The sequence below is a fragment of the Felis catus genome, chromosome E1, assembly GCF_018350175.1.
Source record: "Felis catus isolate Fca126 chromosome E1, F.catus_Fca126_mat1.0, whole genome shotgun sequence".
NCBI classification, from domain to species: Eukaryota; Metazoa; Chordata; class Mammalia; order Carnivora; family Felidae; genus Felis; species Felis catus.
In genome coordinates, this window is record NC_058381.1 from 4,086,467 (window position 1) to 4,104,748 (window position 18,282).

The 18,282-nt window shown below is 44.6% G+C and overlaps 1 protein-coding gene across 2 annotated transcripts in view; it reads left to right on the forward strand.

Annotated features, from left to right (window-relative positions):
- Nucleotides 1-18,282, forward strand: part of CFAP52 (cilia and flagella associated protein 52) — a 44,235-nt gene that overhangs the window by 21,090 nt on the left and 4,863 nt on the right. The window contains exons 8-12 of one of the 2 annotated variants that reach the window (XM_003996206.6): nucleotides 2,573-2,743; nucleotides 9,395-9,543; nucleotides 11,935-12,080; nucleotides 14,936-15,087; nucleotides 17,627-17,729. In XM_003996206.6, the coding sequence (XP_003996255.2) occupies nucleotides 2,573-2,743; nucleotides 9,395-9,543; nucleotides 11,935-12,080; nucleotides 14,936-15,087; nucleotides 17,627-17,729 (721 nt within the window). The remainder of the gene's footprint in view (nucleotides 1-2,572; nucleotides 2,744-9,394; nucleotides 9,544-11,934; nucleotides 12,081-14,935; nucleotides 15,088-17,626; nucleotides 17,730-18,282) is intronic. The other variant, XR_006589594.1, reaches the window with a different exon arrangement.

The window sequence follows — 18,282 nt, forward strand, 5'->3', positions numbered from 1 at the left end:
TTCACTTGATACATGGAGCCATGATGGCAGATAAGACGCGGTTATAAAGATACCCAGCCAATAACCTCAAATTTCAAACTTTGAAAATTTGCGTATGCAGTAGAATTTCTGATGCCATGCGTACCTATTATGCGTCAGGCACTCTGCTGGTATGACTACTACTATTCGTTTGAGTACAAGTCTGGATACAAATAGCCAACCTTCACCAGCTACTTCTTTGTAGTAGATACTCCACCATGTACTCTTTATGGATTATCCAATTAAAATGAAACGCAAGAAAACTTTATCCGTTGTCCTTAGTAAGTGTTCATGGAGCCCCTCTGTCCAAACCAGTGTGCCGGATGCTATTAAAACATAAAGAAAGATATGGTCTTTGTCCTTCCAGAACTTAGAGTCTGGTTTGGGGATAAGTTCTACACGTACGAAAAAGTCCTCGGAATACAAGATAATATGTACACACAAATCTCATAGTCCAGATAAAGTGAAACGTATTATAGATATGTTACAAAGGACGTCAGAGAAGGGGGCGATCCCACGGGGGTAGCGGGCAGAGGGGCAGAGGCAGAACTTGAACGGAGTTTCAGCAAAATCAGATGGCCCTAGATACGCTCCCTGTGGCCTCGGCACAGCCCCAAGGGAGCTACAGGATTGTAGGAAGTGCATCAGCTGTCTTCATTCGGACAGATCTGTGCCGAGCATTCACTAGGTACCCGGTGCTATTCCGGGTGCGCTTGGGGTACGGCAACGAACAAAGCAAACAGAAATGAAGGGAAAAGTCCCTGCTCTCATGGAGCTGGCGTCGCGGCAGGAGGGAAAAAGACGGTCAGTAACACAGTAAACAAGGAATTACATCGTATTGAAGGCTGGTGAGAACCGTGGAGACAAATGGAGTTGGAGATACAGGAAGGGGGGACGAGGGTTTGAAGAGAGAGGGCACAGGTAGCAATTTTAAATTCAGTGCCCCCCGGATAGGTCTTCTTGAGAATATATGGGGACCGGTTTTATGTTTGTGTGAAGGGGACTAAGAGAGGGAGGCTACTCCAGGGCAGCGTTGGCTAGACTCTGGATACATGGAGTGAGTATAAAAAAATGAACCCCCTAGTTTTCTAACACCTTGTTTTGAATACACAGACGTGATGTCCCCATTGTAACGAAGATGGTTAGATTCAAGGCATTTACTATAGGGTCTGTGCTGTGTAAGCCTCCAAACTAACCTTGTGTGACAGGATAGCCTCCCCTTGGATGCGGTGATTTCTACCTCCTTGGGTTTTCGTGGGTTAAGTAAGTAGCTCCTGTGAGAAGTCAAGAAGGTATTATGATGAAGCAGACTGCCGGAGTTCAGGGACCCCTGGCCTCGCCCCACATAGCCCTGGCTTTCACCTTGTCTTCTAGGGAGCCCACATGCCAATAGCCAGTATTTCTATTGGCTGCCCTCCATGGCCTCATGTACATGACCTCCATTATCTCTAATCCTCACTGAGACCCTGCAGAGGAGAAATTATTCTGCGGTTGAATGGACTGAGGCCCGGGGATTTCTGGCGATGTATCCAGAGTCGCAGAGCTCTATCTAGTTAGTGAAGAATCTGGCATGTGACTTGGGGTCAATCCTTTCTTCATTAACCGTTCTGCATCCCACCAACAAATGGATCTTTGTGAAACACTGCGTTTCCCACGCTGATCCCTTGCACAAGAACCCCTGTTACATTCTGATTGTTAGAACTAAATCGGTTGCAGAGCAAGATTGGGTTTTTAGGGCCTCATTCATTTTTCTGCTCTTTTTTTTTTTTTTAAAGTTCATACTTGTTAAACATTTGGGAAACAGAAGGATCTGAAATGGGGAAGAAGAGAAAACAGTCCCTGAAAGTTCTGGTGAAGATAGTCACCGCTAACATCTTGTTATTTCTCCTGGTCTGCGTTCTTCGTACACATTTTGAAATAATTGTACTTATTTTGTGTATGAAATTCTATTTTCTGGTTTATTTTTACTTAAGGCGAGCATCATCAACATTTTCAATATTACTGTTTTTTAAAAAACTGTGGTAAAATATACGTATACTCCATAAACTCTTCAACATGGCTTTACTGGCTAGGCAAATATCTTTGAGAAGTTGCCATCCCATAGATGATTTAACCATTCCGTTATTATTAAATAGTTCCAACTTTTTTCTCTTTTCGTTAAGGTTATAATAACATCCTTTGACATCAAGGCTTCTCCCCTCCCCCAGTTTTAGGATTACTTCCCAGAAATGGCATTAATAAAGTATTCGACTGCCGTGGTGGTTTGTGCGCGTTGCCTGCCTGGAATGTTCCCTCTATCCAGATCCTGCCAGTGTTTCACAACCCATTTTAGACTCTCTGTCGCTGAGGAAGCCCCCTCCCCTGCCCCCGACTATCATAAACCATGCTGGCCTCTCCCTCTGCTGACCACGGGCACCCAATATTGTGAGTCACTCCTGCCTCTCCGATCGCGTCACCTCCCTGAAGTTATGTCCCAGGTCATATGCCTGATTTGTATCCTCTGTAATAAATACTCCCTGATTGAGTGACTCCACCTTCTTGCTTCTCCTGAAAGGAAAATCCAGTTACAAGGTGGCATCACTTCTATCACCCTTCGAGGGGAAGGACACCACTTTTTTGTAGGAACGGAAGAATCCCACATTTATCGGGTCAACTTCACGGATTTCAAAGAGACTCTCATTGCAACCTGTCACTTTGAAGCTGTCCAGGACGTTGTCTTTCCATTGTAAGTAGAAGAGCAAAGGACTTTTGCTCCTAACATCAATGAAAACATGGAGGTCTGACACAGTGTGCCAGGAAATGTAGTTTTATCATGTTAATGCATTTTCAACATCCATTAACATAATTGTGATTTTTTTTTTGTCCTTAAGGTTTTCGATTAGAGTCAGTTATCTTAATAGCAATTGTAATTTAATGTCATTAATTACAGTAATAATTATAAATATAATACTGGTATTTTCTTATTATTTAATAAGAATGCTTAACAATAATTATTTCTATTACCTTCACCACGTCGCTACATTTGTTTTCACAATTGAAATTTGGACTTCTTTTGAATGTTGGCTTTTCTAATAAGCCCATCAGGGAAACATTTCTGTTTTCGCAATGCTGTCTGGAGAAACCTTAGTAGTGCCTTTTTTCAAACTTCTTTCAACTGGGTCTTTTAGATTGGGCATACTTAACGGTGGTGGCCTCCGGAGGTCTCCTGGACCTCTTGGTGATCTTCTGGATTTCTTGATAAATCCCACACAAAACAAGTGAAACAAACAACCATTAGCAGCTGTGACATCAAAAAAAAGTCGTTTGCCATGATTTGCTTTTGAAATACATTTTGTCTCTGGCAACATTCATCCCACAAAGCTGATCAGACAGGTTTTGCTCTGACCTTCCTCAGCATGCACTTGAATTTGCAAAACTCAAAATCGTTGCTCACGATCATGAAATGTGCTTTGGGTTCCCTGGGTCCTTGAAAGTGGGTTCTTCTTCTAAATGTTTCTAAGAGTGAAAATGGCTCGTGCTTCCTACCAGGGGGATCTTTTTGGAAAACTGGTTAGTCAGGGGCGCCTGGGTGGCTCAGGCAATTAAGCATCTGACTTCAGCTCAGGTCATGATCTCCCGGTACGTGGGTTTGAGCCCCACATTCATGGGTTGGAGCCCCACATTGGGCTCTGTCATGACAGCTCAGAGCCTGGAGGCTGCTTCGGATTCTGTGTCTCCCTCTCTCTCTGCCCCTTGCAGATCCATCTCTCTCTCTCTCAAAAATAAACATGTAAAAATTTTTAAAAATTAAAAAAAAAATAAAACTGATTGGTCATTTTCTTTCCATCTCACTGTTTTCCTCTTTTTTCTAAGGAGCTTGGTAGAATCAATTGGTAAAAATTATTTGGCCCCTGGGGCCTTTTATAGGAGCAGATTTTCAACTATCTTTTCAAATACAGGATTTGTAACTCTTCTTTTTCTCCCCACCTCCTTTTTTTTTAAACAGCTTTATTGAAATATAATTCACCTACCATAAAGTTTACCCATTTAGAGCGTGCAGTTCAATCATTCTTGCGTATTACAGAGTTGTGCAACCATCACCGTAATCTAATTGTAGAACGTCGCATTATCCCCAAAAGAAACCTATCAAGGGTCACTACCCTCTTCCTGCTTTGCTCCCTCCCCCCTCCCCCCGCCAAGCTGTGGAGAAAACTGAGCCCAGAGGAAGGACGTGGGGTGAATGAGCATCATGTAAGGGAACACACGCTTCCTCTCCTTGCTGATTCATCTGTGTTAATGTACATTGTTTTCAGCTGCTATTACTTTGTACGCCAAAGCATTGATATATTGGGGGAAAATATGTATGAACCAAAGCAACTTCTGCAATATTCTGCCATCACGTGCCTCTTTGCCAACTGCATATGAGCTAATACACATTACAGAAACATGCATTGTAGCAAAAGAAACTGTCTCTTTTTTTCAACCTATTGGTATTGTTTAATTTTAGGTAAGTCTTGGTCTTCCGTAGAATTCGATCTGTTCGTACTTATTTATGTCAAATGAGTTTATAGATATTTTCTATTTAACAAAGTTTCTTTTTTTCTTGTTTACTTTTCTTGTCTTTTGCTGTGTGGCCATCATGTTTTTCGATCCTCCCTTCCCCTCCCCTGCTCCCCATGACTTGGAAACTATTCACTTTGTTTTTATTCACTTAGTGATTTACCCTTGAATTTCTAATATAAATTATTTTTCTTTGAAACACTAGAGTTAACCAACATTTATATCATATTTTCCAAAGGAGCAAGAGTCTCAGCATATTTTATTTCCCTCTCACCGTCTCTGATGATAACATTGTTTAGAATTAGACTCAGATTATATAGTTATTATCTTTTACAAATAATTACTTTTAGCTTTATCTATAACTTTTGTTTTTTGCTTTTATCACCCTCTTTTTCTTTCACACATCTCCCTATTTGATTTTTTTCTATGTTGTTCATGGGGGAAGGGGTGGGGGATGGTAATTCTTTCAGAGATAGTCTGTGTATAGAAAATTCGGTCCTTACTAATCTGAATATATTTTTGTTTTACCCTCGGATTTCAGTGATAATGTGGCTAGGTATAAAAAGTATTTTAATGAACATTGTATTGAAATATACTTACAGAAAGTATATAAATCATAAGTAACCGCCTCAATGAAATATCACACCTATATGACTACCACCTGGTCAAACAATAGAATATTTCCATCACCCCAAAACACCCCTTTCAATCACTACCCTTACCCTTTTCCTTAAAGAGAATCACTACCTGGGCTTCTAGCCCCATAGATTCATTTTACCTGCTTTTGACCTTCGTGTAAATGGAACAATTCATTATGTATTTTGGAGGTCATATTTTTTTCTCTATGGAACCTTTTAATGTGACTGTCATACATGGCTTATCCTTAGTAGTTTTTTTGTCAATAGTTTTATCATTTAACTGAGAGAAGTGTGTTAAAGCCTCAAGCAATGAACATTGATTTCTTCCTTTATTTCTGTCAGTTTTTGCTTCATGTATTTTTGAAGGGTGTGTGTGTGTGTGTGCGTGTGTGTGTGTGTACATTAGCATATATATATATATATGCACATCTAATGTATTGACATTTTAATCATTAAGTGTACCCTCTTCATTTCCAGTAATTCTCTTTGATTTGAAATAAGATATTAATGTATTCATCCCAGCTTTGTTGTTCTTCATATATATTTTACAAAATACTTTTACTTTCAATATAGTGTATCTTTAAAGTTCTTCTCTTGAAACGGCATGTAATTAGTTATTGCTTTTCTATCCAGTCTAAAAATCTCTACATTTTATTTAAAATGCTTAGTCCATTTACTCTTAATGTAATTTTTGATCTAGTAGTATTAGATCTTCCTTTGTTATTTTTCTTTTGTCTCATCTGTTCTTTGTTCTTCTATTCTTTCCTTCCACCTTTTGCTTTTTTTTTTTAATTTTGTTGACGTTTATTTATTATTGAGAGACAGACAGAGCGTGAGCATGGGAGGGCCCGAGAGATGGGGAGACACAGAATCCGAAGCAGGCTCCAGGCTCTGAGCCATCAGCACAGGGCCCAGCGCAGGGCTCAAACCCACGAACTGTGAGATCATGACGTGAGTCGAAGTCGGGCGCTCAACCGACTGAGCCCCCCGAGGCGCCCTCCACCTTTTGCTTTAATCAAATGTTGTTAGTGTTACATTTTCATTGCTCTATTGGCTTTCTACCTATACATCTTTGCATTAATTTTTTTTAATGGCTGCTCTAAGGATGATGATGTACATTTTTAACATATCACAGTCTGCTTAGAGTTAATGTTGAATTACTTCAAGTAAAATGCAGTCTGGGAACTTTGTGACAACTTATGTCTCTTACCCCCATTCTTATTCTTGGTGCTTTTGTTTTCATGTATGCCTACCTATTCATATTATTAACCCATTGATACAAAATTATAATTTTTGTCTTAAAAGAGTCACAAATCTTTGTCATAAATATATATTATAATAATTTATAAGTATAATAAAATATAGTTTTTAGTTCTTTGTTGATATTACCTATCTGTTAATTTATTGGTATCATAGTTTCCTTTAATACTTTGAATGCAATTTAAATAGTTGCTTTAAAGTCTTTGCTTGTTAATCCAATACGTTGATCTACTTGGAGTCAGTTTCTTTTGACTGCCTTTTTCTTGACTCGTATTTTCCTATTTTTCTGCATGTCTAATTACTTTTTGTTGAAAACTCAGCATAATGGGTAATACATATTACCGACATACGTGTATTATCTCCAGACATATTATCTACGTACATGTATATCCGCATACATATCTACATCTACATATAATGCAGTAACTCTGAATTCTGTAGTATTCTCTGAGGATTCTTGGCCTGGACTCAAACTGCAAACTTTATCTTTCTCATAGAATGCAGCAGCTGACGTTTTCATGGCTTCCCACGGCTACTTTTTTGTACGGGTTCTGGGCAAGCCCGTGGGCTTGTGTAATTTAGCATCCTCCCAAGGATTTGTGCAGAGATGAAACTCATCCTCTCCATGGTTTCCTTGCTTCTGGGGATTTTCCCCTAGTTTCCAGGTGTTCTTATGACCTCAGGCCCTGGCTTCTGATATGTTAAGCCTGTAAGGTCCATCTTTCTGCCACTCAAGCTGAACACAGCTGGTGAATGTATTCAGTTAAAAAGGAAAAAAAAAAAAAAACCTCCTAGGTTGATCCCATATAGCTCTGTCTTCAAAAATAGAATACTTAAAAAAAAAAAATCAATAGAATTAAAAAAAAAAAAGAAAAGAAAAGTAGAGTTCCTTCTGGTCTCTGCTTTTTCTTCCTCTTGGGGGTTCTCCCATGCACGTAGAATTTAGCTATCAGATGGGAATTTGGGCAGTGTTGATAATCTGAGTTTAGGTTTTATCCCGGTGGGTCTTTTGCTGCCACGATTTCCCCTTTTGATTTTCTAGGCCTTAACTCTGATCTCTGCATATCTGTAGCTGGTGAGGCTACGGTTTCTCTGCCACCTTTTTGCGTGGCTACTGCTGGCTAACCTTCGAATTAGCCAGCAACACAGTAATGATTCTGAACCCTTTCCGGTTGCCCTTTTACAAGAGCGAACACTCCTTGATTTCTGTTTACTTTCAAATGTCTTCATTGTCTTTAGGATTCAGGGTCCCTGTTGTCATGAATTCAATCCAGTGTTCACAACTGTTGTCTGTGGGAAGGTTAGTGTGGCTTCACTGCTCCCAACATTACAAGAAGTACCGTCTATTCGTGATTTTAATATTCTGTATTTCTCTCCAGTTCTGTTTCTTCGCAGATTCTATCTGGCTGATTTCTCTTTGTCCTCAATATTTCTGGCCTATTTGACGGTAATCTCTCCTGCTTTCCCATATCTACTTCTGCATCTTCTACCTCTACCCCTCTCTCTGTCATCTTTATCTGTGTCTTTATTTTAGGGGCTTTTAGACGGGAGGCACACGGGCCTGATATGGCATCTCGATCCAATCGGTTTGTTTGTTTCTGGAACTTAACCTTTCAGATCCTAAACTAGGGACAGTCTGCTCCTTGAAGAGCTAATGTCTTGACTAGACTCCTGAAAAAGTAGACTGTCCATCAAGGGTAGGAAGAGTTTGGAAAGTTCTCTAGGTGTGCTCATTCTGTGATATTTGATTTTCACAAGGAGTCCATATGCCTCTTTAAAACCTCACTTTCCTCACAGGAGGGGGTCGTTCACTGAAGGCAGTGTCCTATATAAAGCCTCTCTAGTTTATTTTATTATTATTATTTATTTGTTTGGTTTTGAGAGAGAGAGAGAGAGAGCACATACGAGCAGGGGAAGAGGGGCAGAGGAAGAGTGAGAGAGAATCTTAAGCAGACTCCACACGCAGTGCCAGAGCCCAATGTGGGGCTCGATGAGGGGCTTCATCCCACAACCCTGGGATCAAGACCTGAGCCAAAATCAAGAGTCAGATGCTTAACCAACTGAGCCACTCAGGCACCCCTCCAGCAGTCGCTCTTTCTAAGTAGCCCACATTATAATTGTTTTTCTCCAAGCCCCAAAGCTAAGTATACAGAAAAGATCCACTTTTTATTAATTCCAAAGTGTATGGGAGAGGGACTCTCTTTTCCTGAATGTGCCTTTGATGAAATGTAGAGATTTCTTGAGAAGCCCTTGTATCTAGAAGTTAGCTCAGCCCCCACAGAGGCTGTAGCTATAAATTCATATCTATAAAGCAGGTGGGCTTTACCCCAGTATTCTTTTTCTGATCCAAATTGGAATAACCTGTAATTTTTGACATCATGGCATTTTTCACTATATTTACAAGTTGTCCTTTAAAAACAAAAAAAAATGCGGACAAACCAATCGCTCTGGGTTCACGTCCTTGTCCAGAGCCCCATATTTTCTCACAACCAAGCAAAGTAATGCTTTAGGTTATCTGCAGGCGTGCAATCTAGCACACGTGTCATTTTTGTCTTTGAAATTGTTAACGATTATCTACTTTACAGGAGAAGTTTTGTTTAGCTTGTCTTAATATCAGTATTCCACAGACCCATTTGATCTCCTGTCCACCAGGACATTTAAAGACTTTGAAATTGACATTTTCCTTTTGGGCGACTTCCTCCCAACCCATCCTCCCGGGGAAAGGGCTACAAAAGATGGCCCACAGGTGATGTGTGGGCATTGAATGCCATTTTACACGAGGTTTCTGTAAGGCCATCAGACTTTGAGATACGTGGAGCCTAAAAGGCGTCCTTCCCTATATCCTCGTGTAATACATTGGCGAGTCAAACGTGCGTCTAAGAAACAGCATGCGTCGCGTATGGCTGCACCTCTTTATTCTCGCCGTGGCTCCTTTGCAGTGGCACCGCCGAGCTGTTTGCCACCTGTGCCAAGAAAGACATCAGGGTGTGGCACACGCTATCCAACCGGGAGCTGCTGCGGATCACCGTGCCCAACATGACCTGCCACGGCATCGACTTCATGAGAGACGGCAAGAGCATCATTTCCGGTAACGTTGACGTCATTTCCGGCACCGTTGACATTATTTCCGGCACCGTTGACATCATTTCCGGCAATGTAGTCCTTATCAGGCTTTGGCGTGGGTGCCGGCTGTGGCTTTGGGAGTTGGCCTTCTCGTTCAACGCCGGTTTCTCCGGGTGGATACCGGGGAGCAGCGCCCCGTGGTCTAGCCCGCCCCTCCTTGCTTCTAATCCAGCCCCTCCTTAGAGCTCCCTTCCCGCCGGAGGCTTTCTGAGCTCAGAATGACCAAAGAGCAATTTCTCTTCCCCCAAAATGTCTGCATATAGCGTGCAGCCTTCTCTCCAGTAGGGGGATTTGGCAATTCGGTTACCAAACGGATCTGAGGCCTCGGCGAGTCTCGGGCACCTATGTTAACAACCCCTTTGGTTATTTGAGAGATTAAAAACCTGACTTAAACTGTGTTATGCCTCAAAGGGAATTCGGTTTTCACTCAGCTGATCCTTCCACGCCAAAGCATTTTAACATAAAGCACGGACGCCATGAGAGTCCACCTCTAAATACTTTGGCGTACATCCCTAAAAATAATATTTTGCCATGAAATAATAATTTCTCAATAACATCTTATGTTCACATCCTAAGCAAATTTCCCCAGTGGTCAAAACTTAAGTTCGCGTCTTCACATCAGGGAAGAGTTAAGAGTATCTTTAGGAGTAGCTGTTGTAGTGGTGATATCAGGAGCCCATCTCAGCCCCTCTTTTCCTGGTTCTGTTTCCTCTCCATTGTCTTCTCCTTCGGGCATGTCTTCCCACACAGCAGCCACCACCGGGAGCTCCTGGCTTACAGCATTTCCCTCTAATGGCCTTCACTTCAGACTACTTCTCATCTCCTCCCTTGTCTCAGCCACCACCATCCCCTAGATTATCCCAGCAGCTTTCTTCCACGGCTCCCGACCTCTGTTCTTCCCCACCACCCCTCTCCCCCAGTCTGCAGTCAACACAGAAGCCAGTAAATTCTTTTTAAGATGTGAGTCCGATCGTGCCATTTCTAGGGTTCACTCCTACATCCCTGCAGATGCCTCCAAGGCCCCTCTGTGACCTTCTCTCCTTCCCCACCTCCACCTTTTTAACACTGACTCTGTCTCTTACCATTCACCCCTTCTGGCCACGCTTGCTTTTTTGCTATCCCTCAGGCACACGGTGCACAGGGCCTTCGCTCTGGACATTCCATCTGCCTGGGTTCTTTCACCGGGGGGGCCCCGTGACTCACTCCCTTCACCCCCTCTCTTCTCAAGTCTTTGCTGAAATGGGATTTACCTCGAGCATTTTATTGAAAATTGCAAAGATCCAGAGGTGACACTAAGGCTGATGAGAAGGAGCCAGCCGCATAAAGACCTGGGGGAAGAGCATTCCAGGCAGAGGGAACAGCAGGGGCAGAGGCCCTGAGGGGGGAAATCACTTAGAGTATTTGAGGAACAGAAAGAAGCCAGTGTGCCTGGAGCTCAGTGGGTAGGTCACGGTTGAGGGAGAGGTAGGAGAAGGTGGGGAGCTAGGTAGGGAGTGGAAAGTAGTTACCATGGAGGATAAAGGAGTTGAATTGTTAAGTGTAGTGAGAAAACCTTTTGAACTTTCTTGATCAGGGAGTCGACATGATTTTAAGAAGTGCACCCAGGCCCCTGCATAGGTCATTCCTTGAAGGGAGCAAGAGTCTGAGGCCAAGGAGGAAGCTGTTACAACAACCCAGGAGAGAGATGCTGGTGGCTTGGATGAGGGTAGGCCCAGCGGAAGGGTTGAGAAGTGGCCAGATTCAGGATGTTTTTTAGCTCTAGAGTTGGTGGAGCTTGCTGCTGGATGTTGGGTTGCGTTGGGTGGAGTTGGATGGATGGAATAGAGAGGAATCAAGGATGGCTGAAATTCTTGACTTAAACAACTGGATGGATGGTGGCAACTTCTATTGAGATGGGAAAGATGGCAGGAGTTGGGGAAGGAGCATCGGGTTTAAAGAGGGAAGGGTAGGAAGCCAACATGTGTTTGGAGATACTAAATTCTCCATCCCAGGTGCAGTATCAGCTAGCCAATCAAATGTACAAGATCTGCAGCTCTGGGAGAGCTGGGAGAGGTGGGAAATGGCCTCTTTCTTCTCCCCCCCCCCCCCATAAAAATGTTTTCTCCTGGGATGGGGTGCAGCTAGAGGCAGATTCAACTAAGGCAAGCCAGCCATTTCCTCCAGCCAGGTGTGGCCGGTTTGGGGAGTCAGGGGAAAGAGGGATATGATTCCAGGGAGTTGTGGGAGACTGGCTTCTTTCCTCCGTCACCACCACTGCTCCCCAGTCCTGACTCCTTTGTGATTATGAGAGCTACAGTCTTCACAGAGAGTAGGAGTATACTGATGCTGCCTGCTTTTTGTTCCCCTTCCACGCCAGCGTGGGACGACGGTAGAATCCGAGCCTTCGCCCCAGAGACGGGCCGGTTGATGTATGTCATTAACAACGCCCACAGGATCGGAGTGACAGCTATCGCTACCACCAGTGACTGTAAAAGGGTCATCAGCGGCGGTGGGGAAGGGGAGGTATTGTTCTTGAAAGCAGAATCTTTTTACACGAGCCCTAGGTGTAGACCGACCAACAGCCTTCCTTGTAACAGGCCATGGACTTGATTTTTTTTTTTTTTTTTTTTTTTACCTATACTAGGAGTCAGGCAGGACCAAATTAAGATTTTTGAAGAAACCCTATCAGATACATCATAAACGAAAGTTCTAATAATACAAACACACAGAGAGCTATATTTAGTCACAAAAGAACATTTAAGATACAGACATGAAGCGTTCTGTATGGCATGAAGCCACGAATCCAAGTTGGTGTTTGGCCAGAGTTTTGGAATACTTGTTCTTTTCCTTCAAAGACTATAGTTACATAAATTGTCTTCATCTTATCTTTTAAGGAGATGCTATTTTTAGAATCACTTCTTTCATCTACCCAGATATTTGACTGTTATTTTAAAGTTGGTACACTTGACCTTCCCTTCCATCATTTGGACGAGCCTTAAATACCTTCCACCCACACGTTCACCTCAGTGCGCCCCCTCCCCACTCCCCAACTTGTCTCCTGCCCCCAAAGCCTTCCTTTCTCAACATAGGACATTTCCTTTCCTTTCTTCATGCTAATGTAGGAATAACTTGTCAGGGAGAAGAAAGAGACAGCATCTTGATGTGGCCTTTCGCAGAGTTTGGGCCAAGCAGACTTGTGGCTGAGCGTTTGAGTTCGAGAGTCGTGTTTCACTTCTGCCCCATCCCGGCTGTGTGACCTGGGGCATGCTCTTGAACCTCTCTGTGCTTTGGTTTCTTACGTGTAAAGGGAAGATAACAATACTCCAATCAATGAGATGTTTCACACTATTTTGCACCAAGTCTTCGAAATCTGATGCATATTTTACATTCCAAGCACATCTCCGTGTGGGCTAGCCACGGGGCAGGTGCTCCATAGACACATCTGGCCCTGGAGCCTCCCCAGCTGTCTGCCCACCAGCCCTGCAAGGACTTTGATCCCTTCCCCCATCTCTTCAGCCACGCTGTTGCTGACACTATCAGCGTCCTGCTTGATCCCTCGGCCTTTGGGGGCACCTGCCCTGCTGATGCCCAAACTTGGCTTGTGCCAGACCATCAGCTTCTAGGTGCCTGAGCCCGAGCTGTGGAGAGCTGCCGGAGGAAATCACACATGACAAATTCATTGCCTTTGGCCCTGTTCAGAAATCTTTTCAGAACACCATGTCAGCCCTTGCTCCCATCCCCTCCTCAGCTCTTACAGACCCTCCTTCCAGAAGACATAGTCTCCAAGGTCTTTGTCAAGTGCTGGAGACCAGGGCTGCTGGTCAGTGGGTGTGCAGTGCTATGAGTTCAGCAGTTCCTGAAATTCTCAAGCACCTATAATTCCATTTTCATTGGTAAATGGCCTTGGCTGAGTTGCAAAGACCCCAGTCCCACCACTTAGCTCCTCCCCTGGCCCAAACATACCCCAACCCCCCTGCAATCCCCTAACCAAAGGGCTAATACTCAGAACACCCCACATTCCAGGCCTGGGTGCTGTTTGGCCGGTGCCCCCACCATAGTAGTTGGAAAATTTGAGTATTACTCTTACTAAAGACCGAATGTGTGCCTCCCGATGTAGTGGGATCACGAAGTTAGAGATTCATTTTCTCTGGCAGTAATCATTATCTCATCCTGTGTCAGGACACGGGCAATTATTTGGACACCAGAGAAATGAATATGGCACAGCTCATTTGGGATAACCTCATGCCTCCTCATCTGCCTTACTAAGGAAGTATCTTAGAATGTTTCTCTTGCTTTGTGTATGGTTATTTTCCTCTTTCAGGTACAAATAAGTCTGTTATGACTCACCCTGACACTAGTTTCTGGTCGGGGGTTCACCAGGACCTACTATTCTTGTGTTGTCTCATATTACTTACACAAGATAACCTCTGCTCTGTCTTTTTTTTTTTTTTTTTTTTTTTTACAAGTCCAACATACTCACTGTAAGAAAGTATAAGCATCCGGCTACACTATTGTGTTTTCTGGTACAGTTGTGACAGAATGTTTATCACAGGACATACAATAGCTTTCCTCTTACGTATTCTTTTTATTACAGGTAGGGCATCATATGGACTGTTTTGAAATTTTGTGTGTAGGACCTATGACCTATGAATTTCACTTCAGGATAGTAGAGTGGGGGGGGGGGGTCGGAAAATATTTGCCGTAGAAAGTGGGTGTTGGCTCCGATGAGGCTGAGACCCATCGATTTGAAATGATTAACCCTGAGCAGCTGATGTGAACTTTAAATACGGCTCTGGGTCCCCGGGAGATTTCCTGGGGGGACCAGATGTCTGAGAGCAGTGCTCAGCAGAAAAGAGCAGACCTGTTATTTCACTTGGTGTAGCAGCAGGTGTCTGGTAAATTTCTCAGCCTTGAAAGTAGATCCAAGTGTAGGATCATTGGTAGTGTTCTCCTGGCTCTGTGGAAGGACTTTCCTGCTCCCAGCAGTCCCACCCCACTCAACTGAGATCAGAGCAGGGAATTTACAAAAACAAGTCAAGCACAGCAGAGGTGGAAAAGCTCATGGAGTTTTTGTTTGTTTGTTTTTATTTTTTATTTATTTATTTTTTTAACGTTTATTTATTTTTGAGACAGAGAGAGACAGAGCATGAACAGGGGAGGAGCAGAGAGAGAGGGAGACACAGAATCTGAAACAGGCTCCAGGCTCTGAGCTGTCAGCACAGAGCCCGACGAGGGGCTCGAACTCACGAACCGTGAGATCGTGACCTGAGCCGAAGTCGGACGCTTAACCGACCGAGCCACCCAGGCGCCCCTGTTTGTTTTTAATCCCTTCCAAAGTCCCAAGTTTGTGTTGAAAGCCTGTGCTTTGTGGCTTTCAGGTGAGGGTGTGGCAGATAGGCTGCCAGACCCAGAAGCTGGAGGAGGCCCTGAAGGAGCATAAATCCTCTGTGTCCTGCATTAGGGTGAAGAACAGCAACCTGGAGTGTGTCACAGCCAGCACGGATGGCACTTGCATCATTTGGGACCTTGTGTAAGTAGCTGTGGCAGGACAATCTGACCCAAAACCCAGTGATTCCAGCATTTCACTGAGAGAAGATCTGAACAAAGGGTAGAGATCTCCTTTGAGGCAACAGGAAGGGGATGTTCATCTGAAGCCATTTTCCTCTGTGCCTGCCGAGGGTTTACAGATGCTGGTAGAAAGGGTGCAGTGTCCCGGACAAGCTGGATGTTGGAAGATTCTGGATGCATGGGGAAGTAGCTTCCTGGACACATACGGCGAAGCATGATTTAACGTATGCAAATACAATTCTAAGAATCCCCTCTCCCCCAAAAAGGGAGAAGGGAAGTAATGATGCAGGCAGTTTCTCTTGTTCTGTGCGGTGGAATCCAGAATGAGCTTGCCATGAGGGGTGGAAGAGGGGGGGTGGTGTGAGTCTAGCCCCTCCCCTCAGCCAGCCCCGGTCCCAGGGCCCTCTTGATGCTGGCAGCCTGTCACGGCCCCCGTAAGAGCACCTGACTCCAAGAGAACTAGACCAAAGCATGTGAACTCTTACTGTTGGAGCCATGCAAAGGATTTTCAAGGGTGATTTTTTTTTTTAACTATAAGCATTTGGCTGTGTGTTTTTATTTAGATTTTTAAAAAAATGTTTATTCATTTCCTGAGAGAGAGAGAGAGAGACAGAGTGTGAACAGGGGAGGGTTGGAGAAAGAGGGAGACACAGACTCCAAAGCAGGCTCCAGGCTCCGAGCTGTCAGCAGAGAGCCCAACGCGGGGCCCAAACTCATGAACTGGGAGATCGTGACCTGAGCCAAAGTCAGACGCTTAACCGACTGAGCCACCCAGGCGCCCCTGTGTTTTTATTTAGAATTAGACCCTCTTCCCCTAACCCTCCCCTCACCCAGCACACCTCTACTACTCCTAAGATGCCTTGCCTCTGTATCTGACTGCATTAGAGAGACTTGAATAAGTCCAGAAGTGGGAGAAAAGAGACCTAAATGGAGATATGGATATATATATTGCAAAAGAATATGGAACATTCTAGATTGCAGAGAAGAGAGTGGGAATTAAGGCAAAGGCAGAACACTTTTTGTTTCATATATTAAAAAACAAAAACCAGGGGTGCTTGTGTGGCTCAGTCGGTTAGCTGTCCGACTTCAGCTCAGGTCATGATCTCATGGTTTATGGGTTCAAGCCCCACATCGGGCTCTGTGCTGACAGCTCAGAGCCTGGAGTCTGCTTTGGGTTCTGTGTCTCCCTCTCTCTCTGCCTCTCATGCTCTCTCTCTCTCTCTCTCTTTCAAAATAAACATTTTAAAAATCTTAAAGAAAAAAAACAAAAACAAAACCTCTGTCTCCTTTGTGTCTCCTCACTTTGATGTGCATTTGAAGCCCCTGGAGCTCTTGTGAAAATGTAGATTTGTATTCAGAAGGTCCAGAGGGGATGCCTCAGATTCTGCATTTTTCTTTTTTTTTAGTTTATTTATTTATTTGGAGAGAGGGAGAGACAGAGAACAAGCTGGGGAGGGGCAGAGAGAGAGGGAGACACAGAATCCCAAGCAGGCTCCAGGCTCTGAGCTGTCAGCACAGAGCCCCACGCGGGGCTCACACCCACGAACCGTGAGATCAAGACCTGAGCTGAAGTCGGTCATTTAACCGACTGAACCACCCAGGCGCCCCAAGATCCCGCACTTCTAACCAGCTCCCCAGGGATGCTCCTGGTTCAAGGACCACGCTTGTAGGGGTTCTTAGCCTACACCCGAACTCCCCCCTGGGAAAATACGGAACTAGAAGGGAGGATGTGTCTAAACATATTTCCATGGATTGTTTGTGACCACCTCAAATTGCTGAAGCCTTCCTGTTGTATGGCGGGACTATTTGGTTAATTTGTGCCAAAATCTCTAAAGAACAGTCAGCCCAGATACCACATTTGAAAAGTTCCATAGTGAGAAGGAACTATGCAGGGCGTGCATTTCTTTTTAGCCAGTAGAGCCCAGCCTGGGAGATGGCCACCCATCTCCCAGGGAAGGAGAAGCAATATTTACGTGTTTGTCAGCACGGTGTCTCAGGCAGTGGCTCCCAAACTGTTTCGCACATGACAGTCAACTGGCACGCTGACGGAAATTGCCCATCTGTGGCCTCTTCCCAGCCCGCTAGATCCAAATCCCCACAGGGAAGGCTCAAGAATATCCGTGTTGAAAAAGCTGCCCCCCAAGCTGCCACTCAGGTGGTGGGAAACTTGGCTTCAAAATGGCGGCCTCAAGAATATGGTGGCTTGTGTGCAAGACAGCAGGTTGACTCCGAATTCAGCCTCTTCTGTTCTCATTGGAACTGGAGGCTTCCCCCGGAGTTCTGTGCTTTGTCTTTGGAAAAGGGCCCGCCCGGTGTCTTCTGAGGCCCCGTAGGTGCATTGGGAGGACTCCAGAGTGGAGCGGGCAGAGTAGCAGGAAGTATCTCTGGGTTAGATAAACCAACCCAATCCAAGCTTGTGCCAAATCCAGGCTGAAGAGTAAATGCATTTTCTAGGGAAGGGAGAGTCAAGCTTCACAGCTTTTGCGTCTAATTGTTTTCAGGCGTCTTCGGAGGAATCAGATGATCCTGGCAAACACCTTATTCCAGTGTGTTTGTTACCACCCCGAAGAGTTCCAGATCATCACCAGTGGCACAGACAGAAAGGTAAGCCCTCCCGGCAAGAGTCGGGGTCCTTCTGGCAAGTGAGAGAAGCAGCCAAGTGTTGCGGCTGAGGGTGCAGGCTCTGGAGTCGAGCCCCACGAGTTCAGACATGGTTTTGCTGTCGATCAGCGGCGCCACTTTGGAGATGCCGCATCAGCTCTTGGTGCCTTTGCTTCTTTGTCTGTAGTGTGGAAATGACACCACTCAGTTCACACTTGCGGTGAGCGTGACTCTAAGGCCATGTAAGGCCATGTAAGGCCAAGAGCAGGGGGCCTGGCACATGGTAGCTACTCGGTAAGCGTTGGTAATTATTATTAGGGGATTTCTGAGGCCAGGATGGCATTGCCCAAACCAGTTGTCCTTGGGCTACATTCCAACTGAATGATAATAGAGCTCCTCGTTGCTCATCCCCTCTGCGTCATCATTAGCTGGGGAGTCCACGTCCTTGGGTAGAGACTGGTGTCTCTTTTGGGGAGAACCTTCCCTCTTAGAGCAAGCAAAAGGCTGTTGTGTCATCTACCCCCCCCCCCCCGCCATGTCTGATCAGCCAGGTCTT